Genomic DNA, 18191 nt, shown 5'->3' with positions numbered 1-18191 from the left:
TCAGACAAGCTCGATTGCACATCAAAGCGATAATTTAATGATCTAAACCCAAAACCCGCAATTAGCGGCTGTTTCTCAGCAGGGAAGCAGCGCTTGAGCTGCCCCCCTCCCTTCTCCTCCGGCCACTCCAGCGCAGAGTCCTCCGCCGCCATTACTGCACGCCGACACCACGGAACTACAACTCCCATCATACCCCGCAGCGTGGCGCCACTGGCTGGAGGCGCAGAAGAGGCGCCGCGGGGGATGCTGGGAGTTGTAGTCCCGGCCCTGCAGCAGCGGCGGTGTCGGTGAACGGGCAGCGGGCGGGGACCGAACTACCCGCGGCCGGGAGGAAGCGGGGCCGGGCTCGGGAGCGGGGCCGCGGCCCGGGAGCGGGATGCGGTGGCGGTCCGGGCCGCTGCCTCGCTGCCTGAGGCAACACCATGCACCCGGCTGTGGCGGTGGGGCTGGTGTTCGGCGGCTGCTGCAGCAACGTGGTGTTCCTGGAGCTGCTGGCCAGGTGCGGGGACGGGGAGAGGCTTCGGGGGCAGCGATGGGATCGGGGGTCGGGGCACGGTGTCCCCCAGCGGCTTCAGGGTTTGTGAGGGGAGGAAGCGGCAGCGGTGGCCTGGGGGTCTCCAGGAGGTGGAAGCGGTTTGTGAAGGGATTTGGGGTGGTGGTGGGGTCTGTGGTGATGGGCTCTGTGGGCCCGGTGGGGTGGCCGGTCCCCTTCATGGCTTAGGAATACCAGGGCTCCTCATCAAGGTGCCAGAAGGAGCCTGGGTGTGGATTGCCAGGCCCTGGCCTTGCTGTGTCAGTGTCTGGTGGGGTTTTGGGGGGCTGTCCCCCCCCAGCTTGGGCCCAGCCTGGTCCTGTCATGGTCCCAGCACTGGGAATCTCATGTCTTTGCTGACACAGGGACCACCACATGCATCAGTCCGGCCCTAAAACCCCACTCTGATCCCAAGTAACAGCTGAAATCCCAAGAAGAAGACGTGCAGGAGCTGGGTAGGGATCCCTGGGGACAGCAGGCAGGGCCGAGGGGACGTTGTCCATCTGGAAGTGTGATCTTTGGTAGCAAAATGCATCCGCAAAGCCAAGGTGGTGATGGCAAGGAGTCCCTGTGGTGCTTGGAGCAAAGGAGAGAGAGGAGGGCTGATGTTCAGGGTACTGTGTAAGTGCTGTGTCAGCTTCCTTGCCCTTAGGGAGGAAGGCTGGCATGGCTTGGAAAAGGTGATGGCCTGCTGGTTCTGTGTCCAGGGTCGGTCAGCAAGCTGTTAAAGGCAAAAGTGCTTGATCTAATTGGAAGAAAATAATGATTAAACTGCTTCTGTGCCTACAGTCATAGTAAGTCAGTGTGGGCTGCATCCCCTGACTGCTCCGTACTGTGTTCACATCACAGAATCACAGTTTGGTTGAAGGGAGCTTAAAGCTCATCCATCTCCAACCCCTGCCACAGGCAGGGACCCCTTCCACTGGAGCAGCTTGCTCCAAGCCCCTGTGTCCAACCTGGCCTTGAGCACTGCCAGGGATGGGGCAGCCACAGCTTCTCTGGCCAATCATTCATAGTTGAAACCTGCCCTTACTTCCTCCCCACCCATCATCATCCCAGCTTAATCAGAGAAAAAGAGAGCAAGAGGAAGCCTGCCTCTGTAAGCCACCAGTGGGGATAGTTGAAGCTAAGTTGGGAGGCTGGGATGCAGGTACCTTAACACAAGGTTGCACAATGGCTCAGCAATCCCTGTATAAATCAAGAAGCGGTTCCTGGGGGACAGACCTTGTGTGGTGACTTCTCTTTCCTCTCAGGGATTGCTCTGACCTCTGCATTTCCTGTTGGCTTGTACTGGAGCATCAGTGAGGGAGGAGGAATGAGCCCTTCTAATGTGGATCTGGCTTCTTCCATTTGCTTGCCACTCAGGTTTATCTATCCTGAAGCCAGACCTTAAAACAAAACCGAGCCATTTGGCCCTATTCAGAATTAGGTGCCTGAACCCCAGAAGGGATTTTGAGCAGCAAATTCCAGAAATTCAATTGCAGACATCAAGGAAAAGCTGCTTTTCACATACAAGCTTCTCTTAAGCAATGCCTCTTGTTCCCCTCTTCCTAACAGCTCCGTTCCTGTACCCCTCACTTGGCGCTGTTCACCTTTGGTCCCTCAGTTGGGGTTACACTGATTATTTCTTTAGGTCTTGGGGTTACCTGGAGGGAAAAGTCTCTCCTGGAAATGAATCTTCTCATAACAAGCCAAGTCCTGGAAGAGGATCACAGGAAAAGGGGGTGACCAGACTAAGTCTAGTGAGGGGGATTGGGAGAAATTTGTTAAGGATTTATGAGGCTAGAGCAAAGGAATGAGAAGTGTTTAGTCTACAGACGCCTGAGGACAGCCAGAAGACTTGAAATGTGTGGAGAATGGCTGCAGGGAAGAGGAGAGAAATTTTTCTGCTAGGCTTTGGAGGCAGAACAAAAAATAAAGGGCTTAAATTGCTATGAAGGGGATTTAAAGGAGGCCAAAAACCAGGTTTGCTCCTTCTCAATGTAGTGAAGTGGGTTTGTGAGAGAAAGAGCAGGAAAAGCCCATGTTGGGGGTTTTAAAGAGCAAGTTAAACTGAAGTCCCTGTCTCAGTAACAGAAGGAGTCCTGGACAGGGCAGGAAACACCATCCAGTTCATCCCGCGATCCATGATCTGCTCTTCACCTTCTGAAGCTGTGTCCTGGTGAGGTGCCTTCTTTGTAAGACCGGTTGAGGCTCTGCATGGTGGATATCAATGCAGGGGGTTCTTCCCTGTATGGTGCAAATGGGGAGGTTGCTGTTTTGCAGGGGCTGTTGAAGGAATTCCCTACAGAGCGTGGAATGTTCTACACTGTCTTTCATCCCAGCATCTGCTGGGGCTGTGAGACAGCCCAGGCAATCCCATCCTAGTAGGCAGGCTGACAGTTGCATTCCAGTGTTTTCACATTGCTTCTGGAGGACATATTATCAGTTAGCTACAGCTAAAGCAGATCCCTGTGGCTGATACAGCCACACATCTTGTCTCTCTTTTTAGGTCTGTCAGTGTGTTAGGATTGGGAGTCAAAGATACAGATACAGCCTGGAGGTTTCTTTGTTTGTCTTTTTACTATCAGTCAACATATAACCCTGATAATATGAGGTGTATGTACAGCAAGGATCTGTAAATGGGGAGGAAACAAAGTCTAGTGCATGGGAACAGTCTGGATCTATTCCAAGTTTACACGTGCTGTGTATTCCCCTATAGAGATAAAGTTTACAACCCTGGAGCCTGGCCTCTCTCTACTGTTCAGTATCTCTTCACTTCCCCAAGTCACTTCTGAACCTCTTAACCTCATTGCACAGCAGGAATTGAGGTCTTATGGGTGATGGAGCTCTGAAAAATGGGAATATTGGCAGGTGGGTAGAGAGGAGGGGCTCAGGCTAGTGCCTACCCCATGGAAAATGCAGGGAGAAGGTGGCCTTTTCAAGTGCTCTTAGGTGGCAACCTCTTGCCAGCTCTGCGTTATCCAGTGCTGCTGCTTCTGAGAAGTCTTGGGAGGTGACAGAGGAGATTTTGGAGATCAGGCCTTTGGCTCTGCTACCCAGGAGACAGCTTGGTTATTCTGGTTTTCCAGTGCATCCCTCAGCTGCATTCTGTATTCTAGATATAAGGAAGAAGTTCTTTAATGTGAGGGTGCTGAGACGCTGGCACAGGGTGCTCAGAGAAGTGGTAAGTGCACCATCCCTGGCAGTGTTCAAGGCCAGGCTGGACAGAGCCTTGGGCGACATGGTCTAATGTGCTGTGTCCCTTCCTATAGCAAGGGGTTGGAACTGAATGATCTTAATATCCCAAACAACTCTGGGATTCTGGGATTCTACAAAACTGTGTCTAGACCCAGCCTCTACCTACTTGGGATGGGGTGCTGTGTGATCAAGCTGCATGCTTGTGCACCAGGGTGAGGATCAGGACTCAGTGGGGTGCAGCTTCTCCATGAAGTACCTTGGCCTCAGTTTCTGTCTTGCAGCAGAGATAGGGGAAGTACTCACTTAAATTCCCATTTCCTGCTGCAAATAACAGGGAGCTTTCTGATTATGTGACATGTCACGGCCTCCTCTGAGCCCACAGCTGACTGTGTGCCTCCAGGAAATCCTCTCCTGCTGCCTGTAAGCTTCTTAGGAAGGAGGCAGGCTCTGCAGTGGGCATGTCTGTAGGATCACCATGCAGGGAGTGTGGATTGTCAAGCTGTTGTGGGCTTGTGTGTAGTTCCTCTTCATCAGGGATAGTAGTGTTAGGACAAAGGGGAATTGATTTAAACTTAAACAAGGGGGATTTAGGTTAGATATAAAGCAGAAGCTCTTCCCTGTGAGGGTGCTGAGGCACTGGCACAGGGTGCCCAGAGAAGCTGTGGCTGCCCCATCCCTGGCAGTGTTCAAGGCCAGGTTGGACACAGGGCTTGGAGCAAGCTGCTCCAGTGGAAGGTGTCCCTGCCTGTGGCAGGGGTTGGAACTGGAGGAGCTTTAAGGTCCCTTCCAACCCAAACCATTCTATGATTCTTCCCTCAGAATAAACAGGAGGTTGATTTGCTCAGAGGTGGTGTCATTTCCACTACAAAGGCAGTGATGGCTGCAGTGCCTGGGTCTCTGGGAGAAGAAAGATGCTCAGCTAAGAAGGTCTTTTTCAAGGTCAGACACTGCTTTGTGGCTTATGATATAAGCAGAACCACAGATACTACACCTTGCTCTGCAGGCACGGACCTGAGCTTGGCACTTCCCTCATACAGTGGAAATAAGTGCTCTTGGAAATCCTGCTGCCTTCCTTCTGGGTGGATTCATCATTTCACCTGGCCTCTAAAAAGTACAGCAGCTTGTAGGCAGGGAGAGCCATATCATAGAATCATAGAATAATTAGGGTTGGAAGGGACCTTAAGATCATCAAGTTCCAACCCCCCTGCCATGGGCAGGGACACCTCGCTCTAAACCATGGCACCCAAGGCCTCGTCCAACCTGGCCTTGAGCACAGCCAGGGATGGAGCATTCACAACCTCCCTGGGCAACCCATTCCAGTGCCTCACCACCCTAACAGGAAAGAATTTCCTCCTTATATCCAGTCTAAACTTCCTCTGGTTAAGTTTTAACCCATTACCCCTTGTCCTATCACTACAGTCCCTAATGAAGAGTCCCTCCCCAGCATCCCTGTAGGCAGGCCCCCTTCAGATACTGGAAGGCTGCTAGTAGGTCTCCATGCAGCCTTCTCTTCTCCAGGATGAATAGCCCCAACTTTCTCAGCCTGTCTTCATACAGGAGGTGCTCCAGCCCCTGATCCTCCTCGTGGCCTCCTCTGCACTTGTTCCAACAGATCCATGTCCTTTTTATGTTGAGGACACCAGAACTGCACACAATACTCCAGGTGAGGTCTCACGAGAGCAGAATAAAGGGGCAGGATCACCTCCTTTGACCTGCTGGTCACGCTCCTTTTGATGCAGCCCAGGATATGGTTGGCTTTCTGGGCTGCAAGTGCACACTGAAGCCGGCTCGTGTTCGTTTTCTCACTTCCCTATGAGAAAAGGAAAGATCCATAACCATGGTTAAGTCAAGTGTGTGATGTTGCTCATTCACACCCTGCACCCTGCAGGATGTTGTACAGAGCTCTGAGATGCGACCAGTTTCGTCTTTCACTTCCAGACCAAATTTACCACTTGACCCATGATCACAGGTTGCAAAAGCCCTTTAAGCTCATCCAGCCCAATCGCTCCCCAGCACTGCGAAGGCCACCACTGACCCATGGCACTGAGGCCTCGTCTCCACGCTGTGTGAACACTTGCAGGGACGGTGACTGCAGCCCTGCCCTGGGCAGCCTGTTCCAATGCCTGAGCACCCTCTGGGGCAGGAATTGTTCCTCAGCTCCATCTAAACCTGCCCTGGTGCAGCTTGAGGCCGTTTCCTCTTGTCCCATCCCTTGTTCCTTGGGAGCAGAGCCCAGCCCCTCCTGGCTCCATCCTCCTGTCAGGCAGTTGGAGGCAGCCATCAGGTCCCCCCTGAGCCTTCTCTTCTCCACACTGAACCCCCCAGGTCCCTCAGCCCTTCCCCATCACCCCTGTGCTCCAGGCCCTGCATCAGCTCCGCTGCCCTTCTCTGGACCCACTCCAGCCCCTCAATGTCTCTCTTGCAGTGAGGGGCCCAGAACTGCACACACGATTTGAGGTGCAGCCTCACCAGTGGGGATGGCTGCTTATGACCTCTTTGGTAATGTTTGAGGAAGAGATTGCTGCACATGTATTTACAAGCACAGATGAATAATACCTGCAGGGAGGTGCTGAACAAAGGCAACGTGAGAACCTAGACAGATAAAGCAGTAAAGCCTCTCCAGGTTGATGCTCACTCTGGAATTATGAGCTGTGAGCCCCTTTTTCTCAGATCCCTATGCAGTGTTTGTTCTCCGTGGCATTGCTCTGATGCTTGTCTTTCTTCCCCTTTCTGCAGGCAGTTTCCAGGATGTGGGAACATAGTGACATTCTCCCAGTTCCTATTTATTGCAGTGGAAGGCTTTATCTTCGAAACCAACTTTGGGAGGAAGAAGCCAGCCATACCAATAAGGTATAGTTGTTCCAAACACTTTTGCTAGGCACGAATTGTCTAGTTATCTGTTATCTCCAAAAGTGTTTAATCAAATGGCTTATCAATTTATTCTGTCTAAATCCCATCCATTCTGCAGTGTTTGTGAAGCCACATTGAGAACCTGTCGTGCCTGATAAAAGATGAACTCCTCTTTTTATGAGAATTCTCAATAGGAAATTGCCATCAGATACTTCCCTGTCCAAGCAATAGGGCACTCTTTTGCACACTGAAGAGTTGGCTGTGTTTTGAAGAGCTTTGCTGTGTCTTTGAGGCTTGGTGCAATGAGTGTGGGAGGGAGAGGTTTACTGGAAACACAAACTCACTTCTACATTTCTCCATCAGGGCTGATCTTGTCCTGGCAATGGGCTGGCACGTTCCTGCTCTCCTCCTTGGCACTCAGTGGGTGAAGTGAAGAGGTTTAGCGGGGTTCCTTAGCAGACTGCCTGTGGCAGCTGAGTGTTGGGACAGAGATCCTCATGACAGGAAGTTGAGGGCAGGTTTAGTGCCATTCGTGGCCGTGTCACAACAAGGAACTATAGTTTGTGGAGGTGTAGAACCATGGAGGTGGTGTTCAGCCTGGATTTGAATGGTTTCTCCTTCCACTCAGGATAGTGATGCTTGCTGGAAGACATTGATTCAAATCAAGCCTTGTCTTATGCCACTGCCCTCAGAAAAGAGGGGTACGGAAGAAGTCCATGCTAAAAGATCTCATGCAGAGTATCCTCAGCTCCCCTTTGCTTCTGGAGTTAGCACAGGTTGAGTCAGTGTAGGTCAGGTTGCTTCCTGTCCTAGGGGCTTGCCCTTTACATCCAAAGGGGACTGATCTCCTTGTCACAGCCCCAAGAGCTAGGGCTCCTGCTCCGCTCCAGACTTTTCCTTGCAACCCAAAGTCTGTTCCCAAGGTGACTTCCAGCATCCCAGGGATGTATATGCACAGCTATCAGCTGGCTTATGTTGTTTCTGTGTTTCAGGTACTATTTCACTATGGTGGCCATGTTCTTCACTGTCAGTGTGGTGAATAACTATGCCCTGAACTTAAATATCGCCATGCCACTGCACATGATCTTCAGATCGGTGAGTACTGTCATCCTTTTCCTCCTCATGTGACATCTCTTCCTTTTACCTCTGCAAGCACTGTCCCTGCATGTGTTTTGCCACCCTCTCTTTCTCTAAGGGCACCAAACTCCTGTGGAAATAGTAATAAACTCCATGTAATTAGTGGGGAGAGCAACTTTCCTCTGAAGGCTCAGTTCCAATTCTAACTTTCACAGTGTTGATCATTATATTTCAACTTAATGGATAGACAAGGAAAGGGGCTCAACCAGGCTTTATATTTCAAAGGTGATGGGGAAGTAAGTGATAAAACCAAGCCCAGACTCTGGCTGTCACCTCTGAATGAACTGAATCCTGGCCAAGGGCATCCAGCTTTCCTTTCCTTCATGCAGCTACAACAAGTGGTCCATGTCCTAGTGTAGGTGTCTTGGTTAAACACTGAAGGTCAGAGAGCATGGATTTGGCTTAGTTCCACCTCCACTGTTACTGCATTGTCTTTGCTTTGGAAAGTGCTATTAAAACCCATCTTTACTGAAGTGTAGATGAGCACCAGGCTACAATATCTGTTAAAACCAAAGAAGATGAAGTCCCAGCTATTTGGAATAGCAGAATCTGCTGGGCAGATCTACTGTTCTCCCACAGCACACCATGGAGTTGAGATACCTGGAGTCAGGAGAGGTTAAGAAGAAGAAAACCAGACAACATTCAGAGACCTGTCCTGCATGAACCGTAATGGATGGTTCTTGTATTGCAGCCCTGCAGTCAATCTGTGGAGCCATAGTTCTGTTCCCCATTAAAACCACAGCAGGTTCTGGTCTGTAGCACACACTGAATGTCACGAGGGAGCCAAAAATGGGGAAGATCCAGTAGTCTGTTTGCCCCAGCGTCCTTGTTCCCAAGCCACCCAGCTCAGGTTCTCCTCTCCTCCTAACTGAAGTGGGACTCATAGAATCATTTAGGTTAGAAAAGATCTTTAAGATCATCAAGTCCAACTGTTCCCCAGCATTGCCAAGTCCACCACTAAACCATGTCCCTAAATGCCACACTGTATGTCAAAACAGTCCCTCCAGGGATGGTGACTCCACCACTTCCCTGGGCAGCCTCTTCCAGGTTCCAGTGCTTAACAACCCTTTGGGTGAAGGAATTGTTCCTAATCTCCCATCTAAACTTCCCCTGGCACAACTTGAAGTTGTCTTGTCTTGTCCCCACCTTGCCAGTCTGCCTGATCCTGTTCTGGCACGTCCATTGATGCTTTGGCATTAGTTATATCGAGTTTGTGGTGTTTTTCTGCATGCCAGTGCAAGGAACTTTGTCATACTGACCTTCTCTTTTGTTTTAATCCTCTTTCTTTTCCTCCCCAGGGTTCTCTCATAGCAAGCATGGCTCTAGGTATCATCATTTTGAAGAAAAGGTAAATCAAAACCTCTTTTTACATCACCAGGGAATGCTTTGCCATTGACTTAATCCTGACTGCTTAGTGCCCTCTCCTGTTAAATATTCTTGGTTTACTGGTGGGGAAACTGGGACATAAAGGTATGCCTGAACTAGAGGCTGGAATAGTTCCCTCTTGCATTCCCACCACCCTTCACTCCTTCATTTAACTCAAGCATGGATTGAAAAGAGAGATTAACACATCACTGCAGCCTTCTGTGTTAGCTCACTTCTTTCGCTTCTGTGAGGCCAGTACCACTCCTGATGGATGGTTGTACTGGTCTGGCTGGGATGGAGTTAACTTTCTTCATAGCAGCCCATATGGTGTTGTGTTTGGGATTTGTGGCTAGAACAGTGTTGATAGCACTGATGTTTGGGCTGTTGCTGAACAGTGCTTACACAGTGTCAAGACTCTGTTTTTCCCACTCTGCATCCCTAGCAAATAGGCTGGGGGTGGACAACAAGCTGAGAGGAGACACAGCTGGGACAACTGACCCAACATGGCCAAAGGGATATTCTGTGCCACTTAATGTGTGCTGCAATAGAAACCAGGGTAGAGGAAGAAAAGGTTGGGAGGAATTGGCTTCAAGATGGCCATGCCTGTGGGAGGTGATGAGTGATTGCTTTTGCATGTTTTGGGGGTTTTATTTTCCTCCCTCACCTACTAAACTCTTTAGCTCAAGCCATGAATTTTCTTGTTCTTGCCCCATCCCATGGGGTTGGGGGAATGAGTAAGTGCTGTGTAGGTGCTTGGCTGCTGTTGGGATCCACATCAGGTCAGGAGGGTCCTCCCAGTACTTTAGGGTCTGGCTGTTGGAGCAGCATGAGCACATCTTCTGCCACTCCATTACTACGCAGATGTCCAAGAGGGATCCTCTGCCACAGGCAAGGAGATCTTGGTCCAAATGCTCTTTTGTTGCTGTCGGAGTGAGTTGACCTTCTGTCTTCCCATCAGTGTTAGGTAATGGATATGTGCCCATTACTCCATGTTCACACCAGTGTAATGGAGCTAAACATGATGCAAGAGAGCAGTAGATGAATGACACAAGGCTGAGCTGGGTCACTGACATCTCTCTTCTCCCCCTATGCAGATACAGCGTATCTAAATACACATCCATAGCCCTGGTGTCCGTGGGGATCTTCACCTGCACTTTCATGTCTGCAAAGCAAGTGGTAAGGATTGGAAAGGGCCTGAGGGCAGAGCTGTGAACCCTATTGACAGGAGGAGCTGTTGTCAGCACCTTCATCAGTAATTCCCTTTGCTTGACTATTAATGGAAAGATAAAATGTATTCTGGCTCTAAATCTGCGTCCCAAAAGCTCTTGTTCCCGATTTAATTTTCCTGTGGTTTGGAAGGGAGGGATACACACGTATGTGTGGTTTAGCTTAATTACAGGTGCCCTTTAACCTGTTCAGGTTGCTTTTTGCCAACACAAAACCATTATCTGTAACACTTAGAAGCTGTTTTACTGTGATGTGTTGCAGTAGGAGTAGTGAATCTTTAACAAAACTCATCCATCTTAAGCCTTTGCTCTTTTATCCCAGAAGCGATTGTCAGCTTTCAGGCTAGCTTATTCCAGACCTGTTCTCATCCAATGTAACTTTCTGTGACCCTTGAAATAAAGTGCATGCATTTGGAGAACAGGAGGAATGAAAAAAAACCCTATGTAACACCACTTTGGGCTGTTCCTCCTGGGTCAGCACCTACAACCTGGTCTTGTCAACTGAAGACAGGAAAATGGCATAAAGTGGTGGTCAAGTGAAAATGGGTTGCACTTTATCCGGCTCTGAGAGACCTGCTGTCAAAACTCCAAGTTCCTCATCACTGAATTGCTTTTCATGTCCTTAGAATGTCTGAGAAGGTCTGTGCAGTGCAGCTTTGCTCTGTGTTAACCCATGGAGTTGTGGGATAGTGCAGGCAGTTGTGGCAAAGGTGAGTTCATCTAATTTGCCCTAAACTACAGTGGAAAAGAGTCGAGCCAAGGCATGCTACCTGGAGTTTTGCCCTCAGCTAACAGCCTCTACAGGCCTGGTTTCCTCAGTGTCTTCACTGCAAGCCAGAACCCTGGTTTAATACCTGACTGGGTCTTGCCCAAACCCCTTGTTCTTTCCTGCACACTCATCTCTGAGATGAGGACAGATGAGCTGATGGGCTCTCTGAGAGCTTTCTAAGTGTCATTGATCACTTTTGTGGTTGAAGTGTTCAGTCTTTTGCTAAGCTAGGGTGTTCACTTCAGAAAAGCTGCTTTCTTGGTCAGACTTTTACACTTTCTGCTGGAATCTGGTGCATTCCCTGAGCAGAATGGAAAGCAGAGTGTGCTGTAGTCATAGAATCATAGAATAGTTAGGGTTGGAAAGGACCTTAAGATCATCAAGTTCCACCCCCCCTGCCATGGGCAGGGACACCTCACTCTAAACCATATCACCCAAGGCCTCGTCCAACCTGGCCTTGAACACTGCCAGGGATGGAGCATTCACAACCTCCCTGGGCAACCCATTCCAGTGCCTCACCACCCTAACAGGAAAGAATTTCCTCCTTATATCCAATCTAAACTTCCCCTGTTTAAGTTTTAACCCATTACCCCTTGTCCTATCACTACAGTCCCTAATGAAGAGTCCCTCCCCAGCATCCCTATAGGCCCCCTTCAGATACTAGAAGGCTGCTATGAGGTCTCCACGCAGCCTTCTCTTCTCCAGGCTGAACAGCCCCAACTTTCTCAGCCTATCTTCATATGGGAGGTGCTCCAGTCCCGCTGCCACCTCTGTTCAGAGAATATGAGGGCTTGGATTTGCTTGGAATACAACACACCAGCCAAGAGTGAGGTACAGGCAGGTTGAGCTGCAGGGACATGGTGGTTCAATGTGATTGTGTTGTGTCTCCCTCCACCAGGCATCCGACTCCAGCTTAAACGAAGAGGATGGACTCCAGGTTTTCTTGTGGTGGCTGCTAGGTGAGTGTCGCATCTCCAGCTGACCTTGCCGGGTCAAGACTCAGCTCTCTGACGTCCTTAAAGGTCTATGTGGCTTGTGTGAGCCAGATGGTGCTGGGAGTCCCTGTGCTGGTTTTAAGTTGTGCTGAGAATCTAGTGGATGTTGGCTTGCAAAGAAATAGGTGTTGGGGCACCCATCAGCAGCTTTGTGCAAGGAGATGCTCTTCATTTGTCAAATGAGGTAAATAGGGCATCTAAGCAGTACTTCAAGGTAGTGGTTTAGTGCCAAAGTGAGACTGCAGTCATGCATGTTTGCAGGTACCTACCTGACACACCTGATGCTATGAGATAGACTGCAGAGAGGGGAATGGGCTGTGGCTGATTCAAGTGTTCATTCAATATTTAAAGGAGGTGATCCTGCCCCTCTGCTCTCTTCTGGTGAGACCCCGCTTGCAGCACTGTGTGCAGTTCTGGTGTCCTCAACATAAGGAGGACATGGAGCTGTTGGAGCAAGTCCAGAGGAGGCCATGAGGATGCTCAGGGGCTGGAGCAGCTCCCATATGGAGACAGGCTGAGAACACTGGGGCTGTTCAGCCTGGAGAAGAGAAGCTGCGTGGAGATCTCAGAGCAGCTTCCAGTGTCTGAAGGGGGCTACAGGGATGCTGGAGAGGGGCTCTTCATCAGGGACTGCAGTGATAGGACAAGGGGTGATGGGTTCAAACTGAAACAGGGGAAGTTCAGGTTGGATTGAAGGAAGAAGCTCTTCCCTGGGAAGGGAGTGAGACACTGAGTGCATGTGTCCCAAAGGCCGTTACCAGTTTTACCAAGTCTGGACTGACTGAAAGCCAACCTTCAGGCTGGTTGACCTGAGCTGTGCCATGCTAGAGCAGTGTGGCAAGGCTGTGCTTCTCTTCCAGGTATTGCTGCACTCACCTTCGCACTCCTCATGTCCGCCAGGATGGGGATTTTCCAGGAGACTCTGTACAAGCGGTTTGGGAAGCACTCCAAAGAGGCCCTGTTTTACAATGTGAGTCACCACCTCCTTCCTGTTGCTTTTAGTGGGCAGACAGAACTGCTGAGAGAATTCCTTCCCATCCCATACACAGCACAAATCTGAAGGATGACACACTGCAGAGCTGGAGCAGGGAAGTGTGTGCTCTCATCCACATGTGTGAGGCTGCTTTCCCAGCATGAGAAGTGGGCTGGGTGCACATAACCTGTTAACATCATGTCTTTTCTCTCCAGCACGCGTTACCACTCCCTGGCTTTCTGCTTCTTGCCCCCAACATCTACCACCATGCAGTCCTCTTCAGCCAGTCAGGTAAGTGCTGCACAGATGGATCCTTGCTCTCACACCTTTCTGTCCTCTGGAAAATGCCACAGGAAGCTTTCATTCCAGCAGTTTTGCACATCAGACTGTTGTCGTAGGGTGTTCAAGTGAAATTCAACAGGCTTTCCAGCAGCAGAAAGCTTCTGGTTCTCAACTCTGTCATTATGGTGAGGGAGGGGATCCTGCCCCTCTGCTGTGCTCTGGGGAGACCCCCCTGCAGTCCTGATCCAGCTCTGGGGCAGCAGCACAAGAGGGACGTGGAGCTGCTGGAGCGAGTCCAAAGGAGGCCATGGAGATGTTCTGGGGGCTGGAGCACCTGTGCTCTGGAGCCAGGCTGAGAGAGCTGGGCTGGGGCAGCCTGGAGAAGAGAAGGCTCCTGAAGGGGAGACCTTAGAGCAGCTCCGGTGCCTAAAGGGGCTGCAGGAAAGCTGGAGAGGGGCTTGGGACAAGAGCCTGTAGGGACAGGCCAAGGGGAATGGCTTGAACCTGCCCGAGGGGAGACTGAGCTGAGCTCTTAGGCAGAAGCTCTTCCCTGTGAGAGGGTTCAGAAATGGGAGCAGCAGGACCCAGGTGTAAACAAAGACCCACTGGCTCTTCTTTTGCTGGTGCTGCATTGGCTTTGCTGTGTTAGCCCTCTCAGAGCCACACAGTTGATTGATCCAGTTTTAACAGTAGGACAGCCCTGAAGAAACCAAGACAAAGCTTATCTGCAAACTCTGGCATTTGTCATTTACCAAAGTAGGAACAAGATAACTCTCCAAAATCAAACCTCATCCTGCCTAACACAGCAACAGCCTCCTGAAGGTGCAGTGGTCAGTCCTGGATGGGATAGAGCTGTTTCTCTGTGCATCATCTTTAGTAGGAGGCAGTGACCTTGCTCCATCCTTTCTCCCTGCAGAGCCATTCCAGGTCCCAGTGATCGGCCTGACCCTGCCAATCATGTGGTTCTACCTCCTCATGAACGTCATCACTCAGTATCCTTTGAAGGCACAGCTTGAGACGCCACGGAGATGGCAGTGGGGTGGGAGAGGAGCAATGGAGGGGGGGATATAAAGTCCTTGGAGTCTTCCCTGTGTTTGGGAGCAGATGTGTGTGTAACTTGGATAACAGAGAGTGGAATTTAACCTGGGGCTTATGGTTTTTTCCAGGGTAGCTGAAATCTGGCACCACCTCCCCAGGGACAGGCTCACTGGGGTAAACTCACTACAGTTTTGCCAGCCAGCTCTAGGTAGAAGGGACACATCAGGAGCTATCTGGAATATGTCAGTGTAGAGGCTTCCAGGCAGAGAGGAGAGGTCTGAAAGTCTGATGGAGCTGAGATGCCCTCAAGAAAGGGACCCTTCATCTGAGACCCTCTTACCATTTTCCTTTTACTGTGCAGAGAACATAAGTTGCTGCTTAGGCTCATCCATGAAACCCCCTTATTTAATCTGCCTTTCCCATACCCCCTCAAGGGGAAAGGGAACTTCTGCTGATGGAGTTAAATGGGATATAAGGCAGAAATTCTTCCCTGTGAGGGTGCTGAGGCGCTGGCACAGGGTGCCCAGAGAAGCTGTGGCAGCCCCATCCCTGGCAGTGTTCAAGGCCAGGTTGGACACAGGGGCTTGGAGCAAGCTGCTCCAGTGGAAGGGGTCCCTGCCCGTGGCAGGGGTTGGAACTGGAGGAGCTTTATGGTCCCTTCCAACCCAAACCATTCCATAAGGTCTGGATTTAGCTTCCCTTGACTCTATGGCAGGGACTGTAAACCGTGTGTGCCATCAACCTTTCACCAGGCTCCTGGACTGGAGTAGTTTTGCTGGCCCAGAGCAGGGTTGGGGGTAGATTTGGGGTGTCTTTGGGGTTTGCAGTGAAGCTGTTCACAGCTGTGGAGACAACTGATGTGAGGAGAAGGGAACCTTATTCCCTCTATAACCAGACTTGGGTTGCTCATTGCCCACTCCTCATTCCCAAAGCCTTTCCAAGGTGTCCTCCTTCTTCATCCCTGATGTCTCCTTACCTCCCCTCTCCAGGTACGTCTGCATCCGCGGCGTGTTCATCCTCACCACGGAGTGCACCTCCCTCACGGTCACACTGGTGGTGACGCTCCGCAAGTTCGTCAGCCTCATCTTCTCCATCCTCTACTTCCACAACCCCTTCACAGCCTGGCACTGGCTGGGCACTGCCTTCGTCTTCATGGGGACTCTCATGTACACCGAGGTGTGGAACAGCCTCGGGCCCTTCCTGGCTCGCTGGAGGAGGAGGTCAAAGGAGGAGTAACAGCCTGGGACCTCTCTGCAGGGACCTTTTTATTGTTTTATAGAGCAGAGCAGCAGGGAATGCCCCAGAAGGGGTTGTTTTCTAACACAGGGGAGGTGTTGGCTGTGCCAAGCTCCTGGGAAGCATGGAGCCTCCCCTGGGAACCCACTGAAATGGATCATGGAGGGACAATGTGGTTATTTTTGCAACCCTTTTCGCTTCCAACTTCTCCCCCTGTTTTCCCATTTGAAGAACCCTTTGTAAGTAATGGAAAAGCTGACCCAGTTCTCCTTTAGGAGCCCAGCCTTGTGGTGCTGTTGTCCACCCTTCCACCTTCAATGAGCTGGGCTCTGAGCCTCTTTGGTGCCATCCTTTAATGTCCAGGGGAGCTGCTATGTGTGCAGCAGGTTGTTGGTTACACTGGAGATTCCAGGCCTGGCTGTTAACCTGATCCTGTTACCCCTGTGCTCTGCTCCTGTAGAGCCTTCCAGTCTGCCCAGTAGGTCCTTCACTGGGGAGTGGCTCAGGGGGCTGATTCCCAAGCCAGCAAGTTCCCATCACTGACAGCAGGGAGTAGTTGAAGTGCTTTGAGGCTTTGCTGATTCATAGGATGGTTGGGGTTGGAAGGCACCTTCTAAGCTCATCCAGTCCAACCCACCTGCAGTGAGCAGGGACATCTTCAGCTAGATCAGAGTCCTCAGGTGTTGCTGTGATACTTCACCAGCCAGAAGGTGTCCTGGGTTCTTCCTGCCCCTGTTAGGTCTTCAGTAGAGGTCACTTTCCAGTTGCTTCCCACTTTTCCCCTTATCACAGTCATGTACAGTGGGTTTTGTTAACAACAGCCTGTGCTGAGCCCCCAGTGCACCCATGATCCCCCCCAGATCCAGCCCCACCTCAGGGTTCAAATGATGCCAAGGAACTTAAGGGCCAGTACAGCTGAGCTTATTTCTGCTGCTGGGGGCTGGTTTTACTGTCCCTTCACCTGGATCTCTTCTCCGGCCCCTTGGGCATCAGCATCGCTTGTGGCATTTCTGTGCATCGTAGCAGCATCCAACTGGTGCAGGATTGGTGCCTCCAAGAGCTTTGGATGTGTGAGTGCAGGCAATGTGTGGCCAGCAATTCGAGGAGCAGCAGCTGCAGCTCTTCTGGGAGCTGCTCAGTGGTGGGCAGAGCAAATTGTCTCAGCTTTGGAGCACAAGGAGCACTGTTTTGTGCTGCCTCAGTTGTCCTGGAGCACCTTGTTCCCATCCTCATGATGCTGTCCCTGCTCTGCTGTGATAGTTAAAGGATCCAGAATGTCAACTTCATTCACGTCCAGCTTGGCCAAGGACGGACTGTTACTCCACCACCCAGCATCCCAATAGCTTTCCAACCCATCTCCCACTGTTAGAGCTGTATCCAGCCCATCCTGAGCAATGGCCACCTTTCCAAAACCTCCTCCGTGATGGTTTGGTTGCTGTTTTTTACCTGTGCCACAGACATGCCCCTTCCTGGCTTCTTGCTCACCACAGTCTAATCATTGGTGAGTGGAAAAGGGGAAGCCTTGATGCAGTGCAAGTGCTGAAGCACTGGTGTGTTGTCAGTATGGTTTTAGCCACCAACCCAAAGCCCAGCAGTGTATGGACCACTCTGGAAATGATTAACTGCATCCCAACAGTGGTATGATGCTGATGGGACCCACGGCTCCTTCCTGAGGTGCTGTGAAGGGTTTTGATTTTCCTGAGCCTGGGAATCCTCTTAGTTCTTGAGTGTCAGACATGGCATGTGTCCAAGGATTCAATAGAGGGGGACACTGGTTCCCAGCACCTCCTATGGGTCAGCTCCCCCTTCCATCTCCTTGCATGGGCTCCAGGATGAAGGGTATTGCTCCTCAAAGCTGTTAACACAGAGCTTCAGCTGCAATGGGGAGAGAGGAGAAGGCACCACCAATTCAGCATCAGAGACTGAGTAAGTGGTGGGGATTTAGCAGAGCAATAGCTGAGCAGTGCCTGAGTGAGAGTAACCTGTACATAGACACTCACCAGGTCACTCTTTGTTTCAAGATCACATCTTGTCTCCAGTTCCTGTCCTACTGGTTCATTCGGGGCTATTGGGGTTTCCTTCTTTTAGCCATGTGCTGTCCTTGGCCTTCTCTCATACCAAGTGTCAACAATGGGTTGGGATTCATTGTTGTCAGGGGTATTTTTATGTGACTCGTGTCTTTCTGTATATTTATAACTCTTACAGTGTCATAGAAGATGCAGTGATTCCCTTCCTGCTGCAGGAGAGCACTGAGCTTGCCCAGTTGTGTCCATGAAGAAGGGGCTGAAAGTAGTATTTAAATCCAGGTTTCTCCCCCCAGAAAACAGGGCTACTGATGTGCTTGGTTTTAATGTTCTAGGGATAATAGCACAGATTATTCAGCAGAGGCTGGAAAAGTGGGTGAGCCAGAAGGCTTTTTGATCAGTGTTGAGCTTCTGGGTCGGTTGGTTGGGTTTAGGGTGATGCTTTTGTTGGGTTTTTAGAACGTGAAATAAATCTGTATCCTCTTCAGAGTATGTCGGGTTTCTCCATCCATGCTGTCTCCATCCATGCTGTGCTACTGGAATCAGCTGCTGGTGACTGGAAAATACACAGAGCTCCGAAGTCA

At 50.7% G+C, this 18191-nt stretch overlaps 1 protein-coding gene across 1 annotated transcript; it reads left to right on the top strand.

Moving 5' to 3' along the window:
• Positions 1-251: 251 nt before the first annotated feature.
• Positions 252-17845, top strand: SLC35B4 (solute carrier family 35 member B4). Its single transcript, XM_061346826.1, has 10 exons — positions 252-499; positions 6449-6562; positions 7555-7657; positions 8998-9047; positions 10159-10240; positions 11958-12018; positions 12915-13024; positions 13243-13318; positions 14226-14301; positions 15337-17845. The coding sequence occupies exons 1-10, from the start codon at positions 423-425 to the stop codon at positions 15581-15583; spliced, it is 996 nt and encodes a 331-aa protein (XP_061202810.1). The 5' UTR covers positions 252-422; the 3' UTR covers positions 15584-17845.
• The last annotated feature ends 346 nt before the right edge of the window (positions 17846-18191 follow it).

This window comes from Neopsephotus bourkii, unplaced genomic scaffold, assembly GCF_033783945.1.
Source record: "Neopsephotus bourkii isolate Nb327-2 ecotype Australia unplaced genomic scaffold, CSIRO-AGI_Nbou_v1 NB_281, whole genome shotgun sequence".
NCBI lineage: Eukaryota > Metazoa > Chordata > Aves > Psittaciformes > Psittacidae > Neopsephotus > Neopsephotus bourkii.
The sequence above is the reverse complement of the archived record's forward strand: the minus strand, read 5'-3'. Positions and strand labels throughout refer to the sequence as shown.